Below are 23,929 nucleotides of genomic sequence, written 5' to 3'. Positions count from 1 at the left end.
TAACGGCACTTTAGGATACATCAGCAAGATCGAATTTATTGCAAAGGAGCTCCCTTCAAGGCACTGGGCTAAATGTGCCTTTCCTGCCTTCAATGAAACCTTGGATTCCTCTTGGGAAATATGCAAAATAATTATTAGATGTTTGAAATGATAACCAGAGTAACAACAATTACGGAATTTCCTGCATCTGAGAGCTAATCCAAAAAAGTTGAAGCATCATTTCCATAGAGAAAAACAGGCAAAATGACTCCATCCTGGTCACCTAAACAGCTACCACCAAGCAGGCTGGGGACAGAAGCCCATGGTTGTACACTGTAATGCTGCCTTGGGTGAAGCCAGGTCGGCAATGACTGTGGTTCACAAGAGGAAGACTTGGTGTGTGGGCGATTCCTCCTGCCTCCCAAGACACGAGTCTGCATGGGAAACCACTTCACTCCAAAAAGTCATGGGGAACCAGCTGAGGTCTAAGGGGGAACTAGCTGAGGTCTAGAGAAGTAATAAAATCAAGCGCAAAGAGGCCAAAGTTGAGCGTGTCAGCGTGACACAGAACCCCGATTTCACTAGTCATGAAGTCTCACTGGATTGACTGAATCTTATTACTAATAGCCAGGGCCAATGAGGGATCTTAGACTGCCAGGATGAGGTGGGCCTTGCAGTTTCTAGGGAAAGTTAAGGCCCCAGCACAATGGACTCACCTCAAGGAATTAACTTTAAACGGTAGAATTCTTTGCCTAGCCCAGGAACCGCCAGATCTTCTGCAGCCTGACATCTTACGTTCCTTGCTAGCTTGGGAAAAGCATACACCCCCACCCCCCCATAAAAGGATTGTGTATCTTTCTACAAAAGCAGATTCTAAACAAAACAGTAAGAGAGACCTTGAATGTGATATGTACCCATGTCCATGGTGCTACACGGGGGAGTATAAATCTAGAGCCGCCCTTCAGCTTACGTCTCCTAGAACTGGCCACATAGCCCACCCAGTTCACAGGAGCTCTGCTCCAGACAAACTCAATGTCCAAGGGTTGGCACAATCATCCCTGTGATAGACTTCAGCCTAAGAGCTTTGTAAGCAACTCTACTCACATAATAACCCAAGCAAGCTTCTACAGTCTGGATGGCTCATCGCGTTAAACTGTTCAAACAGGTACCAGTTATAGTCAAGGTATCATGTTGTATACGGCTTACATTTTCACATCCATATTAAGGATAAGGTGACCTACATGTGGAGAAAACAACTGCCCCTAGAACACTTAGTCAGCACTGTGTCAACACTGAGATCCAGGTCTATCTCACTTCAAAGCTCTTGCTTTTAGCCAGTGATCTAAAGAAAAAGTAATTTCAGAAACTAAAGTAGAGAAGAGGTACACACAGAAATGTTAGCTTTGTCTCTGGCTAACTCACGGCAAGCCAAGCATCCCATGCCAAAACTTGCTGTATGTTGAAACAATCCTGAGTGATTGTGAAACAGACCCAGCACCAGCTTTGGTCCTGACCTGGAAAATGAGGAACTCCACACACAGAGCCTGACCTCAAAGGCCTTGTTTTTTAAGCTCCTTTGGCTGTCAGCCCACCAGAGCTATATTCAAACCTATTAAAAGGGAGTTATGGCCAGGCACTTGATTCAGCAAGCTGGGCCAAGAAAGAACGAGTTGCCTAAAATGCCCAGGAAAAAAAAACATCAGACATAGATACTCCTCCCCAAGCTTCCAGGGGGGATCCTTAGGGTCTCCTCAATTATTAGTAAGAGAGGATTGGGAACTGATAGCCCTCTGGTACAGCAAAGCCTAGTATGTGGGAAGTCCCATGCTTGCTCTTCAGTTCCACACAAATGAAAAACAACAACTGGGTTTTCAGTTACTCAAAATAAGGGTTCTTGAGTAAATTTTTATCATCTAATTCTAGCTTGAAGAATTGGCCTCAAAAACATAATAGTTAAAATACTCTAGTCCCTAGTCTGTTGTCGTGACAAAATACCTAGGAATGGCTAATTTATACAAAACAGAGATTTACAACTCCCAATTCAAGGCTCAGAAGTCTGAGGCTGTCCTTTCCTTCATTAGCCCAGGTCAGAAGGTGAGAGAGTAAAAAGGCGCAAGGCAAAGGAAGAGGCCTCTCTGGAGGAAGAACCGGGGCGGGGCTTAGGGCCAAAGTACAGAATGAGAGGCTGAACAACAGACTCTGATAAGTAAGTGGCTTTATCAGGGACAACACTGCACCCCAAGGGCTAACAACGAGGGCTGAGTGGGAGGGAACAAGGCATAGGAAGCTTGTCTTTAGTCATCCCAGCTGTTTTATCAAGGAAAATTACTTAACCCCCATAACCTTGTTTTCCTCACTTGTGAAACAGGCTAACCCAGAGTCCTCATGATTTATCTGATGATTCATATGTGACAGGAGGCACTTAGCTTGTCCAAAGGAAGCAATTAGGAAGTGATGTGGCCTTTGTCAGTGTCCCGCCATTGGACTCACATTGCAAAGTCGCTCGGCAGGAAGGAAAGGCAGCCACCTGCACTGCCTGAGCAAACAAAAGACCCTGCATCACCGGGTTCCATCTCTAACACCAGTGCTGTTCTCACACCCCTGGGGCAGCAATGGGACCCACATCACTCACTGCTGGGCCTGGAGCAGCGATCACGTGAAATGGCAACACTTTCCTGTTGTTCAAGGTGCTGACTTCCACCCACCCACGACGTCAACCACCCTGTCCACACTGTGTACACGGCCCACCCAGCAACCACTTCGTCTGTAGCTGCTCCAACTGCAGATCTACTGAAACAGTCTGGCCATAGTAATGTTTAAGACTTCCTTAATAATAGCTCATAGCACAAACTAACAATGCCAGCAATCTTATTATAAGACACTGCGATCATTGTTCTAGTACACTATAACTCCTACCAACTCTAGTGTACTGACTAAACTTTATCATGGATATAGCTGTATTAAAAAAAGAAAAAAGAGCAGGCGGATCTCTGTGAGTTCGAGACCAGCCTGGTCTACAAGAGCTAGTTCCAGGACAGGCTCCAAAATCACAGAGAAACCCTGTCTCGAAAAACCAAAAAAAAAGAAAAAGAAAAAAAACATAGTATCTGTGGAATTCAGAAACATCCACTGGGGATGCTGAAATTCATCACCCACAGTTTAAGTGGAGACCAAGAGTCGTCTAGATACAGGCACAGACAGAGCTACAGGTACTCCAAACACTCCCTGTTGAACACTGTATTACAGAGCTCACCACACAGTCAGAATGGAGAGACACCCTTTCTATTATTCTTCTTTGCAGACTGAATCTTGAAGAGAAGACCAGGTCCCCTGGTCACACAATTAGTATATGGTAGATAAAATCTATACCGCACAACATCAAGGTGCCCATCATCCCTGTCTTGAACTGCCTTCTTGCCTTCTGCTGCCCTTCCAGATCCTCAGAGAAGCTGCACATAATCACGACATGAGCTCACAGTAGATGAACGTTGGGAGATGATTTTGCTCTGGAGGGAAGGAGAGGGGCTCACAGAGGCAGCATCAGCAGGGGAGTATACACAGAGATGATAGCACATGCACGTGACTTCCGGGTGGCTCTACCCACTGTTGGCATCTTAAGGGTCTTCTGCCCACAGTAAATAAACTTAGACATTTTTCTGGAAACTTCCTTCTCTCCCTCAAGTTTAGGATACATTCCCTGCCACAGAAGATTGGATGCTAAGAAAGCAGGGATTGGAGATGATGGTGATGTTTGAAAGATAAAAAGAGACGGTTCGGTATCAATCTGTGCAGGCTTAGATGCCTCACAGTCCTTATGACAATAATGGGCTGAATATTATTTTTCTCATATAGCAGATGAAGAAACTCAAACTCAGAGAGGTTAAGTAATCTGTTACCATCACATGTATACTGGAAGCTGGCACTTTTAGTGTGCTCACACTAGGTGACACAACCTCTAGCTGGACCCCCTCACACACAGTAAGCCATTAGATTTTGTCCATGGCTGCCTCTGAGTCTGGAAGAAAGGGAAACCTTGACCCAAATGTGACGTAGAACAAGGAACATTCAGAGTCTCAGTGCTTTGCTCACCCCAGTCCCCAAAGGGCTAAAGAAGTACTCAGGGATAGGCTCAGGCCTTGGGCTGCAGCACTTTCAAAGTAAATGAGTCATAGAAGACTTTGGCCTGCACAGGGCTCCTACTACACTTAGCCCCTTGGGGAAGGCCGTAATTACACATATGTGAGTTATTGTTGACCCAACTGCTGTTAAACAAACACAGAAGATACAGCCCCAGGGGCCTGAGCTCTTCTGAGTGTCTGGGGACATCTCCCAGACACACGGTATTTAGCAGCAGCTAGACAAGAAGAAGGGGAGCGGTGTGCAGGAAGGAGGGGGCAGGCGAGCAACAGCACAGGCTCCCCTGCGTTACATGTCCTCTTTGCCCCAACCTCAACCAGGGTATGAGAGGCAAACCGTGTAGCTACCACTATTACGTTGCTGAGTTCCAAAGATCCAAGTGCAATCTTCTATCCAATGCACCGAGCAGAAGCTCAGCAAGCCTGGGCACGCGCTCAGCTCAACCTGCATGTGCTCAGTGCCTCTGGCACAAGGAACTACATGCCAGAATATGTAGGCCTACTGAAACTGTGATTATCAAAAATTAATTAATTAATTAATTAAATAAATCAAATAAAGCCAGAAACCCACAAATGATATCTTTCAAAGGGACGGTTTCTCTAAGGAAAGAAAAACCTAGGATTGGTCAGGATGCTAACATAGATAACCAAATAAAGACCAAAGCCTGGAGGCTTTTCTGTGGAAGACAACTCACAAGTCATAATGTGAACTTTCACCTATGACTCAATTGGCTTGGGGAGCAACCCCTGCAGAGACAGTGCCCAGGCCACAGTTGAGAAACCTGCTTCTGAATGTTGCCTGTAGTCTCTCCAGGGCCCAGGACGCCCCTTGCGAACCAGGCCAGCAGATGCAAAATAAGGTTTCAGGTGCAAATAAGGTTCTCTTTAAAAACTTGCTGGTTTCTCAGTTAGGTACTTAGTGAAAATATCTACCTTGTTTATTTTATTTCTAATGCTGGCACAAGTAGTAATTCCTTGTTGTAGCTAAATAAAGTTTATATTATGCTTATCATGGGATCAGCTTGCTCAATACTTATTAATAAGGGCACACTGTCAATTCAAAAAACAGTGCCTCTGCAGTCAAAATGCCTAAGTGAGTGCCCTTTGCCTTGGCTGTCCTGAGCAGGAAATGAGTGTATAGTTCAAGAACACAAAAAATCTCGATATCTTGAAGTCTTCCAGGAGTATGTTATAAAGGTACAAGCTTTTCAAATTCTTAGTCCAAGCATGAAATGAGAGCCTTGAAGCATTAACACTCAGCATGAAGGTTGAGCAGATAAAAACAAAACCACTTCTCTATATGATATTTCATTTCTGTATTTCAGTTCCCTTAAGCACTTAGCAGAGTGGTGGCTCAACAGCTGATAAGAACGGCTTCTTAAGAGTGGGAAGACGGTTCCATGGGAAAGGGTACTTTCTGTGACACTGTGAGAATTTGAGTTCAAATCCCTCACCACCTACATATGAAACCTAACAAAAGGTGAGATGGAGACAGGAGGATTGCTAGGACTTGCTTGCTTGCTAGCTCCAGGCTCAGTGAGAGACCTTGTCTCAAAGGACTAGGGTAGGGAGTGACAGAAGACTAGCCAATGTCTCCTCTGGCATTCCCCAGGACATACACATATACGTGTGCACACACGTATGCACACATCAAATAAATGTACTTTAGATGAAAAATTGCAGGCATCTCTCCAATAGTCACAAATACAAAAGTCATGCTCTAGATGGGGTGAAAAGTACAGACAAGTGTATCTTCATCCATTGGATTCATAAAGACTGCAGCCTCGCAGCATCACACACTAGTGGGGCTTTAAGAAACTTCATCTACAGAACCTACATAGGCCAGAGGAAGACATAGAGGTTGGCATAGGAGACAGCAGGCAGCAGAGCTAACAGTCGGACATGAACCCTGTGTTCACACAGAACCTGTGACACCCCAGTGAAGCTATTCATACTGTCTACAGAGCCCACTCATCACTTATCTGTAAAGGAGTGCTCCCCAAGAATGTCACCTCAATAAATAAATATTTTTAATGCATCATATAATTAACTGTAAATAATAAGGCTATACAAAATTACTTTCTATATGTTAAAAGCAATAATTTAACAAAATTTCCATATTCCTGCTTTGAGATTCTTTTTCTCTGGTACATGGAGACCCCACCCCTCTCCTCGAAAAAGTGAGTTATTCAAGATTCTCTCAGTTTCTGCCCTATCTTAGGTACCTATCTGAATGGCTGAAACGGCCTAAAGTGAGGTGGGGTCAAAACAAGGGAAAGGGAATTAACAAGGAAAATTTTATGGGTAATCTAGAAACCATGTATCAAGAACGATTCTCTACGGGGCTGTGGATATAGTTTGGCAGCGGCACTTGCCTAGTATGCATGAGGACTTGGGCTCAACCCCCAGGCTACCAAACAAAACGAAAATGACTTTGCAATTTCTTGTCTAGGTCATTGGAAGGACAGTGGTGCTATTGATAGTAAGTCAGAAGGGAAGTGGCATTCATGAGATTGGTGCCATTTGGGGGACTGTGTATTCTCTTCAGCTTTTTTGACTTTCAACATGGCAGATTAGCATCGCTGCCAGCACATTGGTCCTCAACAGACGTAAGAAAGAGCTGCTGTCCTACTTGGGCTTTGACTACAGAGAGCAAACCATAGGAAAAGTATCTATGCAGTTCTTGGGAAAATAACGACTCCTTTAGAGAACCGAGTCACAGAAGTCGGAAAACCCCCTCTGAGGCTCGCTGGCAAATACACAGATCACTGACCCCCCCAGGGGAGGGTGGGGGCTCCTCCGAACTGTGAAGGAAGATGGGAACCTAAAGCTAAAGCCAGATTTGGCAGAGAACACTCTTGGTCTGTGGTCCGAATTCTGAAGACAAGAGTATCCACTTCCCCAGCCTGCAAGGGACCAGCCAAAGATTGCAGTCTCTTTGTTTGAGGGGCACCTTCCTTCACTGGAAGCACCTCCACCTGATGTAGTTTGATGTGTGTGCACAAGGCAGGAGCCCTGTGTGGAGGGAAGCGTGGAGACAGAAGTGGGAGTGGATGGAGAAACAGAGGTGGTACATTCTCTCGGCATGGTTTGACCTAGGACCTCTGAACAATGGCTCATATTAGTAATTACTAATTGACTAAGTACTTTCTTGGAAATAATATCCATACTTATTTGCCTTTAGATAGCGTCTAAAACCTGTGCACGGGTACAAAAACCAGGTAAGGAAAGTTGCTCACGAAAATCCCATGCTTGCTCTTGCATAAAATATATACTTTATGTGTTTGCGAGCAGTCAACACAGATCAATGCATTCATCATTCATTTTGCAAAAGATTCACAAGGGAAATACGATAGTATAGAGCTATAAACACTAAAGCAAAATCTCAGACGGACTTCACAAAGAACACCCCCTAACCACATGAGCATTATTTAGTGTCTTGTGGTAGGCAGAGCCTGACGGGAAAGACAATAGGTATAGCATGTGACCCAGGAGAAGCTTTGGCAGATGTTGATGCAACGTTCACATTCGACCAGGATTTGTTGTCCGCTCTGAAGAATCCCTTGAGAAGTATGTGAGGCTAAGAACATTCCCTGTCTGGTTAAAGCCCTAACAGAAGGGAGAGTCAGCCAATGACCTTAGCCCAGACCTTATTTTTCCAAAGAGCAATAGGCTATATCCCGAGAGATGACTGAAGGCAGACCTATTATCTTGATGGCTGTTACCACTTTCAGGTAGTTTGTCTAGAAATGCCATCATCTACGTCAGGACCACAGTTCTGCTTGCATTATAAATTGATCAAAGAAAGATATAAATATATGCCAAGGTCCATATGTTTAAAGCAAATCTATAAGAACTTTTATATCCTCCTAACAAAATTTACTGTCAATGCACGCATCCATAGAGAGCAATTTCCCCAAAGCCTGTCAAAAACACAATTCACATATCTTCTGACTTCAAAGTTCTGCGGGGAAAAATTTACCTTGTAAATAAACTTACACAATATATATGTTTGGTTTCTTTTGTTTTGTTTTGTTGTTTTCAGCAGCAATATTTATTAGGTGAAAATTCAAATTAGCCCAAATGTTCATTAACAGAACACTTGTTAAGTTAATGTTAACATAAACACTTGTTAAGCAAATCAGGATACAAACATACAATGGAATACCCTTATCTTCAGGTAAGGGTTCTATGAATTATTGTGAAGATTTCTGTGATGGTAAATAAATCCAGCTTTTGGGAGCCTGCTGACAGCAAATAAATCAATAAATAACAAAACACTGTGCCCTTTATAAAAACTTTTGAATTTAAAAGGAGGCAACATAAAAATAATACATATTGGTTTCTAGTGAATGTCTGGAAGGTACAAAGATTTTAAATGAAGATATTATATAAGAACGCTTTAAAAAGCATAAAGTAAGATAGAAAAAGAAGGATTTACTGTATATTTTTTTATTTTTGCATATATTATTTGTATATTATATATATGTTACTTGAATATATTACAGAATTTGAATATATTACCTTTTCAACAAATTCAGTAATTTTAAAATTGCAAAGTGCATTTTTTTTTTTTTTTTTTTTTTTGGTTTTTCGAGACAGGGTTTCTCTGTAGCTTTGGTGCCCGTCCTGGAACTAGCTCTTGTAGACCAGGCTGGCCTCAAACTCACTGAGATCCGCCTGCCTCTGCCTCCTGAGTGCTGGTACTAAAGGCGTGCGCCACTACCGCCCGGTATAAAGTGGATCTTTTTAATGCACAAAAAAGTTCATTAGATAAATGATGCCTTGAGAAACAATGGAAGTAGAATTTTGACACTCTACATGGACTCTGACCTTTGAATCCAGTACAAACTATGAAATTAGGCAAGCCAGCCTGGCTTAGCTGGTAATTTGGTTTCCAGTCTGTCCTGTAGCAACATTATCAAATGAAGCCTGAATTTGATCACCAACTCAGACAATGTGGTGATTTCCAAAAGCTGTTACATCTTGCCATAGAGAACTCCATACCTCTGTCAGAATGGTTGCTCCGCCCATGAGGGATTCGGTGAAGACTCAGAATATACCCGTCCTCTGTCTGGACCACATGCTCCTCACTTGGGTAGCCCCAGTACGTGATGATTTGAGTCTGAGGAGAAAAAGGACAACGGACAGTCTATGCTGGACTCTGTTCTTCAGTCTTCAGAAATAACAGACACAGGAGAAGACAAACGCCATGCCATTTGTTTTTAGCTTTTTAAAGAAAATCATTGCTACCTGGGTCTGCTCGATCTAGTAGCCAAGATCCCATCCCAGGACCCAATCTTCTAGACTCTTAGGTGTCTCATTAGTGTAGCATGTTCTATACCAACTGTGTCAAATTTGGGGCCTTATTGCTTCTATCGTGCCTACCAGGTACAAATAAACACTCCTTTTGTAACCATTTTTCATGCTTCATCTAATTCCTGGCCTAAGCAATAAGAATAAAAGAAAATTCATTTTCATCCATGGAGCCAGAAACAATTCGTTAGAACGCAAAGGTGAGGCTGAAGCAAAGCTGAAAAAAGGGAAGCTGTCCTCAAACTCACTCCTCCTTTTCCATGGAAAGTGTTCCTTGGTGGGAAAGCATAAATCAGTTACTTGGAAGACTGAAGTGTTCATTATCCTCTCTGCCACAAATACCTGAAAGACTTTAATTTCGTTATTTTCTTAGGAAGGAACTGTTGTGGGGGCGGATGCCAAAAGAAAGCTTAACCTTGTCCTGTATCGTCCCATTCTATCTTGTCTCCTGGGAATTACTCTGTCTCTGCAGTCACCAGATTCTTCAGCTGGGTCAAACCAGTGCCTGTTTGAAAGCTTCTATTTCTTTAATAACATATATTTTCTTGCTATTGTGTTTTTATGCATGCTTTTCCCAGTTTCACTGTTTACTGAAGCTTACTAATTTTAATATTAACATCTAATATTTTCACGACTGTATTACGTTATGTTCCCTAGACAGTCTCAATCTCAGCCCAAGTCCAGTACTCGGCAAAGGCATTCTTCTGAAGGGCTTACACAGTTTTCTCAGTTTTAAAGAATGTTTAAAACAATTTAAAAATGAAATTACTAAAACACGTTATTTAGAGTAAGCCCTGTATTGTGTCCAGCAGTCTAATGAAGCTGCTGTGTCAGCGGTAGCTGGTGGAGAAAGTCCTAGAGGGAAAATGACATCTGCAGTTCAGGAAAGTGAAAATCATGAGCCATAAAGAGATTGGAATTATGGCTTCCTACAGTTCATATAACTCTATTTAAGAAAATAACACTCGGCACTGTTGCATTTTAAAAGTATGTGACTTTTAGAAACTCACCACATTCATATTTGCCTCGGGGTCCACAGCTGAGACGGACCCCATGGGTCCCCCAGAAAGCAGGATTACAAGGATGACATAGGGCACCATGCCTAGGAGCTGCTGCATCTTCTTCCGGTTAAAGCAGCCGGCTGAACGAACATGCATTGACAGAGCAAAGCTCTCTTTAAAAATCTTGAACCAAGTGTGGCTAGAATCCCACAGGGAAGACAGGTCTGAAACAAACGGCTCAAACTGTGCCTGGAAGGAGAAAGTATGGATTTGTTTTTACTAAGAAGCCTCCAGAACCATCATAACTCCACCCCGAGTTTAACTCATGTTGCCACGCACACCCACTTACCACTTCCTCTCAAAGTTAAACAAACTATTCCTAGAGAAGTGACGTGGAGGGGATCTTAGACAGGATGAGAAAAGGGAAGAGCCACAGAAATCCCCTCTGCTTGGGATTTAAATATATTTTCAAGTTCAGTCCACATTAGTTCTTACCTGCCACTGTCTGCAATTTTTCTCTTTCCCAAAACTATATGTTGGGATTCAAAACTGTCACTCAAATGAACAAAAATGAAAAGAAAGAAAAGAGAAATTCTCCAGTCACCAAGCAAGATCACCCCAATGATGACTCAAAATTACAGTGTAGCAATGAGCTGGGGACATTAAGAGTCCGGTGGCACAAGTCTCTAACAACATCCAGACTAAGGCTGAAGAAATGCTCGGACTATAATCCAGGCTTTTAAAAATGCATGCAATCATTTTAAAAGATGAATGCACAAAAGCTGGGGTGGTGGGGGCAGAGTGGGGGTGGAGAGGCAAAGCAAATGAATGAATGGATAAACTACAAATCACATTATACATATAAAATATATACATAATTCAGCAATATGGACAGATCTCAAGGTAATTATGCTATCTTAAAGAAGTCAGGGGACGGGAAGAGGTGAAAAGGAAGTTATTGTTCCAATGCAACAATTTCTTAAAGAAAATGTAACGTAGTCTATACTGTCAGAAAGCAGATCAGTGTCTGAGAGGAACCGGCAGGAGGCCACCAATCCCCAAAGATCAGCGCCCGCCCGGCTCTTGGGGGTGGTGCCTACCTTTGTACTACTGAATATACTAATTTCACAGGTATTTGCACATGTTAAAACTGGGTCCTGCCGGTTTATGCTGATACCTCAGTACTGTTGTTTGAAAATAATCGAGTATTCCACATTTCTGAAAACTGGTTCTCAGGAGATTGCAAAGGAGATCTGACTCCCTTCAGTAGATGCAACCTCTCCTGAAGTTAATTTTTCCAAGCATCAGTGAATCTCAGCATTCTAGACATAAAAGGAAATTAGTTTGTGTTTGTGCTGGCCAAGAGAGCCTACTGCTTTTAGTTAACAGTGTGGCTTTACGTAGGACAGCCCAAGGCTACCTTTTATCTTCTTAAGGACACTGTCCCAGGGGTCCTTCAGCACTAGAGAACCCCCCCTAAAAAAGAAAAAAAAACCTGAAAGGGGAGGGTGTGAAAAAGAACTAAAGGTTCTCAGCATAGCTTAAAATAAGCAGCTGGTTTTACAGAATGCGGTCTCGGGCAAAGGGCACTCAGTCCAGAAGGAAGCTGAAGATCGTCCATTAAACTTTTTAGATTGTCCTTCCTCACAACACTGTGGCTCAATAAACTTGACAAGAAATTCTCACAGAAGAAATTCTCATAAGGCTCTGAGCTGGGTTTGGTGTGATATCCTAGGCTCTTAGAACGCCTTTATTACACTATTTATGGCTCTGTAATAATCCAATTCATTATCTGTCTGCCTTCCCTTCACCCCAGAAAGGGGGAAAGGCAGAGCTGAAGTCTAATTCAACTTTGAATCTCCAAGATTCTGCCAAGTTCTGCACAAACTAAACATACAGGTGTTGCTTTTGAAAAATGGGTTGGGGCAACTCTGCAATTCAGTGACAGCAGAAAATAAGGGCCCAATGTAGTTTTCCAATAACAACCAAGCTATTGGCAATGCCCAGCCTGCAAACAGGGCCTCCTACAGTCTACTCCTACCAACTCGACTGTACTAGTAAGCCCATTTTCATGATAACGTCAGTTATGATAACACCAGTCAAATACTGTAAGCAAAGAGCTGGCTAATCATACTGAGGTTTTAACCAGGACTCACGCCCAAGATTGCTGCTGATCCTGTGTTTGGCTAACACTTCCTAGGAGAGATAACGGGAGGAATGGATAAAGAAGTCTGAGAAGCAGGCATTCTATCTGTCCCCAAGATCAGAAACTCCGGGCAGGTTCCCTGATCCGCGGTCGCCCCTGACCAAGAAGCGGAAGGGCTCTCAGGGAAGGAGAGATTGCTTCTTGAAAAGACCCAAGGCATCACCACCCTCAAAGCACCTGCAGACACCAGAGTTAGAACGCTCCCGGGAGCAGAGCCAACTGGGGGCCAGAGACCATGATGGAACCTCCCCTATCTGTCCTATGGACCCCCAGGACACCAGCTCCCGAGCCCCCTGCACCGGGCCAGACCAGAGGCCGTCACTCACCCAGAGCGATCTTCCAACCTCTGTCTCCAGGCGCAGAGCCCACTACAGCCCAGGCAGAGTGGCCAGCCAGCAGCCTAAGTAGACCTGGAGGGAGGGCCGAAGCTGCCGGAAAGTGCCCTGGTGACTCCACCCCTCCTGCTTAGCCGTTGCAGACTCAAAGGAGCATGCGTCTTCTGTCTACCCCGTGGCGCAGCCCAGCCTGGCCCTGCTCCAAGCCATCACGTCAGAGCTTCCTCCCGCTCCAGAGCTGGAGGGTACCCTGTTCACAAACCACTTAACAGGGCTCTTAAACTTTTCCCTCTCGAAACCCCTTTTCATTTCAGAAATTATCTTTCAACCTCCACTAGATAGATATACAAAATAGGTACATAAATCAATCATATTTTGATGATAAATCACAAAGAAATTTATTTTAAAACAATGATTTGGTTAATGTATAGACATACATATATATATATAATTATATATGCAGAATTTTACCATTTTGGAAACAAATGTGTATACTAGAAACAGGTGTGTTTATTTTTACATAAAGAAATCTTGACTGAATACTTGTTACTGCAGGATCCGTTCAGCAGCATCCAGTTTTCATGACGGGTTGGTATTTTGATGTTATAATTGTCGCATGGTGAGACCACCGCAGCACATAAATAAAAATGTAGTGCAGAATGGCAGAGGTATATTTAGAGTCATTTCAAACATTCCTGAAGTTCTGTCCTAATCTCAAGCCCAACTTCAGTTTATGACTTTTATGAAAGGCAGTCAGGAACCCAAACAATAACATTTAAAATCAAACATTGTAACACAATAGAATCCAGAAGTATTCTGATTTTATACTGACATGCTGAGTAATGATGGCAGGAAAATATTAAAAGCCTTGGCTTCCATAATTTAACTATTATCACTATATAAAGAGCAGAAAACTTTGTATGTGCAGTACAAACACTGCAGCTCATAGCATAGAGTAGTCATTAATGTGAACAAGAGTGTTCCAGGCTGTCTGTGATGCACGCTGGCACACACAGAACAAAGTGCACATGTTGACTGTCCAGAGTAGTCATTAATGTGAACGAGGGTGTTCCAGGCTGTCTGTGATGCACGCTGGCACACACAGAGCAAAGTGCACATGTTGACTGTCCAGAGTAGTCATTAATGTGAACGAGGGTGTTCCAGGCTGTCTGTGATGCACGCTGGCACACACAGAACAAAGTGCACATGTTGACTGTCCAGAGTAGTCATTAATGTGAACGAGGGTGTTCCAGGCTGTCTGTGATGCACGCTGGCACACACAGAGCAAAGTGCACATGTTGCATGTTCAGAGCCATGACTACAGTGATATTGTGAAAAATAACACAAGTAAGTACTGCTAGAAACACATCCACATTGCTACATGCTTGATTTTGCTTCTCTTTTGGTCACTGCACATTCGGGAGCTTTTTTGTGTGTGTGGTCAATTTTTTTTTTTTTGTGTGTGACACCCGCATGTGAGGTTCTGACCTACAGTTTCAGAACACATGAATTTTATAAATAAAAACAATTCAGAAGCGTCATACAACATACTTAGTGGGGATCCTGACATGAAGCACTCACTGTACAGGGTGTGCTGCCTAAACCCTGCTCTGTTCTTGTTCTAAGGGGAAGAAACACACTAAGAATAAATAAAATGGAAGGTGCTAGTTAGCTTGGGGATCAGTGACCAAGGTTTCTTCTCACCAAAAAAACAAGTTAGTGAAGGTTTTTCAATAGAAGAGGGTTAACAGAATGGTTACTCTGGTAACTGAAGTCAGCTTTGGAGACGAGACTATCAGAGACTATTGGACTCCAAAGAGAGTCCTATCAAGAGTCAATGCTTTGGACAATGGTAGTGATAGCAGTGGAGACAGAGAAGAGTCAGCTGTGGAGATGCTCATGAAGAAACAACAGCACTCGCCAGTGAACTCAGCGGAAGTAGGAGAGGGAGGAAAGAGCCAGGGAGGGCCCTGTCTCAGGGAGCAAAACAGCAGTACCAGGAGCTAAAATGGAGGTAATACCAGAAAGAGGAGCTGAGAAGCGAATCAAGCTTGTTACATAATAGTAGTGTTGATTTTAAAGTGCCTCTTAAAGAATTCCATCAGGTAAGGCCACATCAGAAAAGGAAATCGCTGGGGTTATGCCAAACACAAGAAACTGGTTATAAACATAAAGGCATCACTGAATAGCCTAGCCGGGTGTGCCCAGGTGCCTGAGAGGTTACTAGTGTCAGTGGGAACGACTGGGGCACAATAGGGGAAGACAGTGTCAGCTGCAGCCTCTGCCACAGAGTCCTGAAAACAAGAGAAGGATTAGAAATGTCGGACTTTTCATTTCTCTCTGCCCTGGCATTTGGAAAAGCAGGCTGAAGCTGGGTATCACAGTATTTACAAAATGCCACATATGCAGAGTGGACCCTATGCCCACTGCAATACAGGAGAGATCTGGGAAGCACCGGAAATGAGCTGGGACCAACAAAAAAGCATTTATGTGGATATGCTGATGAAAACCAGAATATTTAGGGCTAGAATTCAAAGTCAAGCTACAGACATTATTTGAGAATAAGTTTAGATATAGAATTTAAGACGGTAAGACTAGATGAGATCTTCCATGAAGTCAACCTAAATAGCAAGTACTTAAAGACTGAGCAAATATAAAGGCTGAGAAGCTAGCTGGAGACCTGAGGATGTTGCTCTTGGCACCAAGAGAGATGAAAGAGTCAGTGATGGCTCCAGTGAGCAGAGTTCTGCCACAGAACAGGATTCATTGTCATGCGAAGCCCCTTTCCGTGGGGGTCTCAATCCTCAACAAGACCTCTGTATCTCCATTTTACATAAAGAGAAATTGAGTCTAGGAAGGTTATTTTGCCTCATATCACTGAGCCAGAAAGTGGCGCCACCCAAAATGCAATCCAGGAAAATTAACTTCACATCATACTGTGTGAATGAATGAGCAAACAGCCCATACTACCAAGGAGTTTCACTGTCCAATTGAGGGAGAGCTTACACACTTGGCTTTAGGCTGTTAGAACCCACAATGACTAGTTACTCACCCAGACGTTAATTATGAGAGGAAGTGGGTGGTGGTGGTAATGACAATATGTGTCAATGCCCTCAAGGTAAGCTTGTGTGGTGGTGGGGGGCGGTGAGGGTCATGGAGACAGAAGTCAAGGGTTCATATATGCTAGGTGTTGTGGTTAGCAGCAGTTGTCAATTTGATATATCTGTGAAAAGGGAGCCTCAACTGAGGACATCTCTCTATCATATTGGCCTGTGGGAATGTTTGTAGGAACATTTTCTTATTTGCTAATTGGTGTAGGAGAGACCAGACCACTGTGGACAGCTCCATCACTAGGCAATTGGGCCTAGGCTGTATAAAAATGCTGACTGAACACGTCAGAAGAAGCAAGTCAGTAACAACCAGCATCCTGCATAGCCTCTGTTTCCATTCCTGCCTCTGGGTTTCTTCTTTATGTTCCTGTCCTGAATTTCTTTGATGACAGACCGGAATCTGTAAACTGCAACAAACCCTCTCATTTGCAAGTTGTTTTTGATCAGTGTCCTGTAACAGCAACAGAAAAGAAAATAAAGCAAGTATTATACTATAGAGCGGTAATGTCATTTTCTGAAAATATCTCTAGCCTTAAGAGAGACTGAACTTTTGCCAGACCTTGAATGCAAGTTGATAATCTGTCTTGAGATCATTTAGAACTATGTAGGCAGCTGGGTGCCTTTAATCCCAGCACTCGGGGGCAGAGGCAGGCGGATCTCTGTGAGTTCGAGGCCAGCCTGGTCTACAAAGGGAGTTCCAGGACAGGCTCTAAAGATACAGAAAAATTCTGTCTCAAAAAGAAAAAAAAAAATAAAAAACAACAACAAAAAAGAACTATGTAAGCAATCTGATGTACAACTGTGTACTCAACCTGCTTAACCTGACTTTGTCTTCTGTTGTGTGTGTGTTATAGTAATGATTTCTGCCAAGAGGTTGATAGCAATATTAAACAACAAACATGCCCATGCACCATAAAGATCGGAAGCAACATGTGGATATGTTTAATGACATCTGTGTGCAGTTTAAGTACTCTTCTTTTTTAAAAAAATTTATTTTTACTTAAAAATTTCACCTCCTCCCCTCCTCCCATTTCCCTCCCCCTCCCCCATTACCCTCCCCCATCCCCTTCCCCCTCCCTCTCCAGTCCAAAGAGCAGTCAGGGTTCCCTGCCCTATGGGAAGTCCAAGGTTTTCCCCCTCCATCTAGGTCTAGGAAGGTGAGCATCCAAACAGACTAGGCTCCTACAAAGCCAGTACATGCAGTAGGATCAAAACTCAGTGCCATTGTCCTTGGCTTCTCAGTCTGCCCTCCTTGTCCAACATGTTCATTAAGTACTCTTCTGCATCAGTTGAAGATCAGTAAGGTAACCTCTTCCCTTGGATAATTCTGTTAAAAGAGTTTTGTAAAATAAAAATAAAAATAAAAAATTCTCATTTCCTTCCCATACCATGTTTTTTGGACTGTTCAATAAGCACAGAGCAACACCCTTGTTTGGAATAGCAAGAGAGACAAACAGCAGCAATAAATCAGACACACACAACAGAGAAGCTCTTGATCAAAACCATGCCAAGGGAAAATCTCTTTCGTCATTCTGTCATGTGACACTCAAGTAATAGAGCTACAACCCCACCCCAGGATAGGTGCTCTACATTATAAACCAGATTGGCAAATATTTAAACAATAATGCTATTAGAAATTCTACTTGCAGTCATGATAGGATAGCAATGGCCAGGCTTGCTCTCCCATCTTACACAACCAAGAAAAACAGCAAGTGATAAAACATTAGTTTCCTACTGGACAACACACAGGGCAGGAGAACAAGCTCCAACAGAAAGAAAAGAAGCGAAATGAGCCCTGCAGTGGCCAAAAGATCGCCTGCAGAGAACTCATAGCTACAGTCCAGGGCAGCTGAGCAACAACAAAAACCAAAACCACAAACCTCTTTCTCCTGTAAGCTGCCTTGGTTGTGATTGTGATGTTTTTGTCACAACAAAGGAAAGGCCCAACGTCTCTTTTGAGGCTCAAGGCAATCTCTTAATTGTAAATCCCTGTAAAATTTAAAAAAAAAGCTAGCAATTATAAACTCCCAACATGCAAATGATGCAGAATATACATTATCATTCCAAAAGGGAAGAAGAATGGGGACATAGTCAACACTGGACCAAAGCAAAACCAAAACTCAGCAGGGTAAATAGCAAATCCTGCAGCTCTATGTGCACTATCAGTGGGTTCAGATGGCTCCGCCCCTCCAGCTTTGCTGTCTGCACAGTCAGGCTCCTTAAATACAACACACACACACATACACCATAAAAGAGGAAAGAACAAAACATTTAAAAGATCTTAAGAAATCATTTGCTCTTCAAAGGGCCACCTGTGGTGACAATGAAGTAGTACTGCTTTAAACCTACATGAATAGCCGTTATGTTTTTGATGATAGCAAATGTTGATGAAGAACAGAATGACTTTGGACTCTCGCACACCGCTGGTAAGAGGGTCAGGTAGTACAGTTGCTTTGGAAAACAGTTTATAGTAAGTCCCAAGCCAGAAGGAGCTACACAGAGAGACCGTGTGCCATAACAGATGAAAGAGCAAATAACTGAAATTCTCAAACACTTTTGGCAGGAATGTAAAACAGTGTGAGCCTTATAGGAAATAAAAGTCACAAAGGCACCTACTTTTTGACCCAAGTACTCTACTCTTTAATATTTACCCAAAGGGATGGTGAGTTTGACACCAACTTAACTACAGAATGAGGCCCTATGATGGCTGGTTTGATGTCAACTTGACACATGCTAGAATTATTTGGAAAGAGGGAACCTTAATTGAGAGAACACCCCCACCAAAAGATTTATTTATTTATTTATTTAATTTTTTTATTATACAACATTCTGCCTCCATGTATGCCTGCAGGCCAGAAGAGGACACCAGATCTCATTACAGATGGTTGTAAGCCACCACGTGGTTGCTGGGAATTGAACTTAAGTCCTCTGGAAGAACAGTCAATGCTCTTAACCACTAAGCCATCTCTCCAGCCCCATTTTCTTAATTAATGATTGGTGTGCAAGGGCCCAGTTCACTGTAGGGGTTACCATCCCTGGGCTGGTGGCCCTGGGTGCTCTAAGGAAGCAGGCTGAGCAAGCTGTGAGGAGCAAGCTAGTAAGCAGCATTCCTCCATGGTCTGTGCATGAGCTCCTGCCATCAGGTTCTGATGTGGGAAGGTCATATGTCAATCTGTTGATTTCATTGGTTAATAAAGAAACTGCCTTGGCCTATTTGATAGGCCAGCCCTTAGGTGGGTGGAGAAGACAGAACAGAATGCTGGGAGGAAGTGAGGCAATCACTATGCCTCTCCTCTCTGGGGCAGACACGATGAAGCTCCAGCCCAAGATGGACGTACACTAGAATCCTTTCTGGTAAGCCACCACTTCGTGGTGCTACACAGATTACTAAATATGGGTTAAGCAAGATGTGAGAGTAAGCCAGTAAGAGACTAGAGCTAATGGGCCAAGCAGTGTTTAAATGAATACAGTTTGTGTGTTGTTATTTCGGGTGTAAAGCTAACCATGCAGGAGCCGGGCAGGACAAAAAGCAGGCCTGCCTGCTGCTCCTTCAACAAGGTTCCCGCCTTGAGCTCTTGACCTGACTTCCCTCAAAGATGGATGGTGATGTGGAACTGTAAGCTGAAATAAATCCTTTCCTCCCCAAGTTGTTTTTTTTATTACAGCAATAGAGATCATAACTAAGACAGAAATCCCCATCTGGAAAATAAAATGAAACAATCTAAATTACCTGAGAGAAATGAAAGCCTGTGTACACATAGCAGCTTTATTTATAATGATACCAAATAGGAACAACACAAATATCCCCAACAGGAAAATAGAAAAATGTGCTATAGCTATAAAGTAAAATATTCTTCTACATGAAAAAAAATTAATAACCATTTTACTGATAAACCCAGCTACGTGAATGGTTCATGGTATATGCATTTCCTTTACATAAAAGTTTAAAAATGTAAATTTACTCCAGTAGCAGAAAGATTAGCACCAGGCAGTGGTGGTGCATGCCTTGAATCCCAGCACTCAGAAAGCAGAGGCAGGCAGATCTCTGTCAGCCTGGTCTACAGAGGGAGTTCCAGGACAGGCTCCCAAGCTACAGAGAAACCCTGTCTCAGAAGAAGAAGGAAGAGGAGGAGGAGGAGGAGGAGGAGGAGGAGGAGGAGGAGGAGGAGGAGGAGGAGGAGGAGGAGGAAAAGAAAAGAAAAGAAAAGAAAAGAAAAGAAAAGAAAAGAAAAGAAAAGAGAGACAGATTAGCTTAGGCTATCTGGAGAGAAGATCTGGAGATAAGTGAAAGTAGAGGCTGATTACCAAGGTGTAAGAAGGTATAAGAGCACCATTTCAGAGGGGAGGGTTTTGTTCATTGTCTTCATATCATGATGCCTTCCCAGGTGATGCCTATGTCTAGACTCAGCAAATACGCACATCAAATATGTGTGACTTCGCCTGCATGAATCCTAGTTAATCCTAATACCATCAAAAAATACTATTAGACCAACAAGATTGCTCAGCAGGTAAGGAATGCTTATCCCTGGGTCTAATGACCAGAGTATCATCTCCAGAACTTACACAGTGGAAGGAAAGAACTGACCTCATTCTATAAGTTGTTATCTGATCTTCACAAATGCATGTACATGTGCGTGCACAGGTGTGCACACACACACACATGCATGTGCATACACACATAGGGAATGAGTGCAAATAAATAAAGACTCTTGCCAGCAAACCTAATGGCTTTAGTTCAGTCCCCTCAACCCACATAGTAAAATGGGAGAACAGACTCTGAAAAGTGGTCTGGCCTCTGACCTCTACATGTGCCGTGGCACACATAAGTACATATAAACACACACACACACACTATACATGACAAAAATTTTAAGGATAATAGTAATAAATAAAAATACTAAAAAAGTGTTTAAACAATTTTTGTAAGTGTCCAAATGTTACCTGTTAGTGTCTGTCATTTAATTACATGCAGCAGACAAGTCGAATAATTGGATAAAAATAAAAAAGCATAATACAAACAAAATATACAAGAAGTTTGCCAACAAAACAAAAACCTCTGGAAACAACTATATATATTTTCAGGTCAATTTTGGCATTTAATTACTTAATTTTTATAATAACAAAACATTTTGTGCATAAAATGTTCAGTCCCATTTCTTAAGATTGAAACTGAATGAGAGTGAGAGTTCATTCTGATTAATTGACCCACTTGATTTGTATGCATTTCTGAGCTTTAAAAATAATTTATGTCCATATCTAAGAATATTATCTGAAAGAAAAAATGCTGTTTATGTTGATATCCATTGGTTATATATAGTAATTACACTGAGAAAATTTTAAACTTTTCTTAATCACTCTCTTTATTGTAAAGCAACTTGCCCATTTCAAGTTATAAAATATTTCAAAGTTTAAAATTTATAATTTTTGCAAATGTGGGAAGATTGTTTTCAGGATGCTCAATTACAAGAGTCATTACCGGACTGGTTTGTGAAAGCCAAAATTCTCTCAATCATTAAGACCTGTTTACAGGACATACTGATTCCAGCAGCATTACCTATGTTGCTTGCTTTTTGCAAGTGATACTTGATGTAAAGAAAACGCTTGACACAGGTTCCAGTTTGTTAACGTTTCAGACTTTAGATGCTGCCTCTAAGTGCGTATTGCTGGTCTGTGACGTGACTAGAGGTATCCAGCATCAGCATTCCTGATTTTTGTCATCTGTCAGTTGAGGAAATAACTAGTGTATTTATCCAAGAGATTCCATGGGAGACTCATTCCTGAAGCCCTGATGAATACCAAAATTTATAAATGTTCAAATCTTTGTAAAATGCATAGTATTTGTATATAACCTAATAACTGTGTCCTTCCATATACTTTAAATGCTGTCAAAAGTATTTATAGTATTTACACCTATCGCCATGTAAACGCTTATATAGACAGTTGTCATTCTGCATTGTTTAGGAAATAATTGAGGGATCAGGGAAAACATCTGTACATGTTCAGTACAAATGCAGTTTTTAAATATTTTTAATCTCTATTTGGTTAAAAATACCGTTGTAGAACACACAGAAATGGAGACTTGACCATAACGTCTCCATCATAATGTTATTAAAAGGACTGCCCAGATCCCACGCAAAGCAATACAGTGGTTCCTGGCACAAACACCCAGAACTTTGACTCTCATCAATGAGATAGCCCTAGTTTAAGAAGTGCTACATGATAATAACCCCGAAATCCTCAACCGGCTACAGTTAGGGCTACCACACAACCCAGCACTCCTACTCCTTAGTACACGCGTAAGAGAACAGAAACATCCATGTCTGAGGACCTGTCTTTGTACATGTGTGGCAATATTGTTCGTACAATGAAACTTAGAAACTACCCAAATGCCCATCAATTTGATGAACAGAAAGCTGCAGATGGTATATTCATGTAGTAGGTATTTGGTAGTAAAAAGGGGACAAAGTGCTAGCCCATGCTACACAGGGAAGGCCCTTGAGAAGCTCACATATTGCCTTGATTCCATCTCTGTGAAATGCCCAGAAGAGGTGGGGTCATAGATAAAGAGAGCATATCATTGGTTACAGAGACTAGGGTAAGAAAGAAATGGGGATTGACTGCTAATGGGATAGGATTTGTTTGGAGAGTAATAAAAAAAAATACCTTGGAATTAAATTAATTAGACAATGGGATTATTAAACCACACTTCTTGGGAAACTAAAATCCACTGAACTAGCAGCTGAAATGGCTGTTTTATGACATGCGGTTTATATCACAATCAACCCACTTAAGAAGACAGAGCCTCGAACAAACTGGTGTGAAAAGCCCTAAGCTGTGATTCACATCCTGGTGCGGTTTGGCAGTCTTTCCCTGTAATAATTTGGGTTTGCTGTTGCAGCGTACATTTCTTCTGCTCTTGGTTTGCAAAATCACTGCCAGAGGTGGGGGACAAAGCGGGGGAATTTGGCTGGGATGCCATCATGTATAGCCTCCAAAACCCCTGTGACAACTTTGCCTTTCATGGGTGTGGAAATGTTTGTGTTTGTCCTTTCATTCATTCATTCATTCATTCATTTATTCATTCATTCATCCATTCATTTGTGTATGTAGAGGTATGTAACGTAAGTGTATTCACACATGTATGTGTGTGTAAATACTCCTGTCATGTGTCCGTGTGTGGACACTAGTAGTCAATGTCAAGTGTCTTTCTCAGTCACTCTCCACTCATTTTTGAGGCAACTCTCCCACTGAACTGACCAGACCCACTTTCCGTGAATTTAAGGAATCTGCTGTCTGCATATGTCCCAGGTCTTCCAGACTTGTGTGCAGTTTTTCAGCTGAGTATTGGAGATCTGAACTCACATCCGCTTGTCTGTGCAGCAAGCACTTTCCCTACGGAGCCATCTCTCAGGTTGTGTTGTTTTATCTTAATAGATTGCAATTGAGGAATTGGTGTTTGTATTATACATTTATATGCTATTTTAAGACTAAGGTACATCTTAACACTATCCGCCCAAGCTCAGTCCCACTATAATTCCCGTTTCTGTGGGTGTTCTCTCAGCATCCTACCATCTGAAGAGGTTTAAAAGCAAACAAAATGCTTTTTGTCTACAGTTTTCATTTTGTTATAGATGAGAAACAGGAGGGAGGGTAGAGATTGGGCCAAATCTTGGAGACCTTTGCAAGGAAATGAATAAAATGCAATGGCTTATGGACCCGGGAAGCAGATCTGCTTCTCCCACAGGTCCCCCTCCCAAGTCCATGAGCCCTGGGAATCAGGAAGAGGAGTTAATTGTAACTCCCTGCCAACTATAGTTTGCTTGGCCAGCTCCATGACTACAGTTTC

The 23,929-nt window shown here is 42.4% G+C and overlaps 1 protein-coding gene across 1 annotated transcript in view; it reads right to left on the bottom strand.

Moving 5' to 3' along the window:
- The window catches only part of Lipa (lipase A, lysosomal acid type), a 32,029-nt gene extending 18,933 nt beyond the window's left edge, over positions 1-13,096 (bottom strand). The window contains exons 1-3 of the mRNA XM_057778417.1: positions 12,965-13,096; positions 10,442-10,681; positions 9,123-9,240 (exon numbers count right to left, since the gene is read on the bottom strand). Of these exons, the coding sequence (XP_057634400.1) occupies positions 9,123-9,240; positions 10,442-10,588 (265 nt within the window). The 5' untranslated portion in view covers positions 10,589-10,681; positions 12,965-13,096. The remainder of the gene's footprint in view (positions 1-9,122; positions 9,241-10,441; positions 10,682-12,964) is intronic.
- Positions 13,097-23,929: the final 10,833 nt, after the last annotated feature.

This window comes from Chionomys nivalis, chromosome 8, assembly GCF_950005125.1.
Source record: "Chionomys nivalis chromosome 8, mChiNiv1.1, whole genome shotgun sequence".
NCBI classification, from domain to species: Eukaryota; Metazoa; Chordata; class Mammalia; order Rodentia; family Cricetidae; genus Chionomys; species Chionomys nivalis.
Note: the sequence above shows the minus strand (reverse complement) of the source record. Positions and strands in the feature narration are given on the sequence as shown.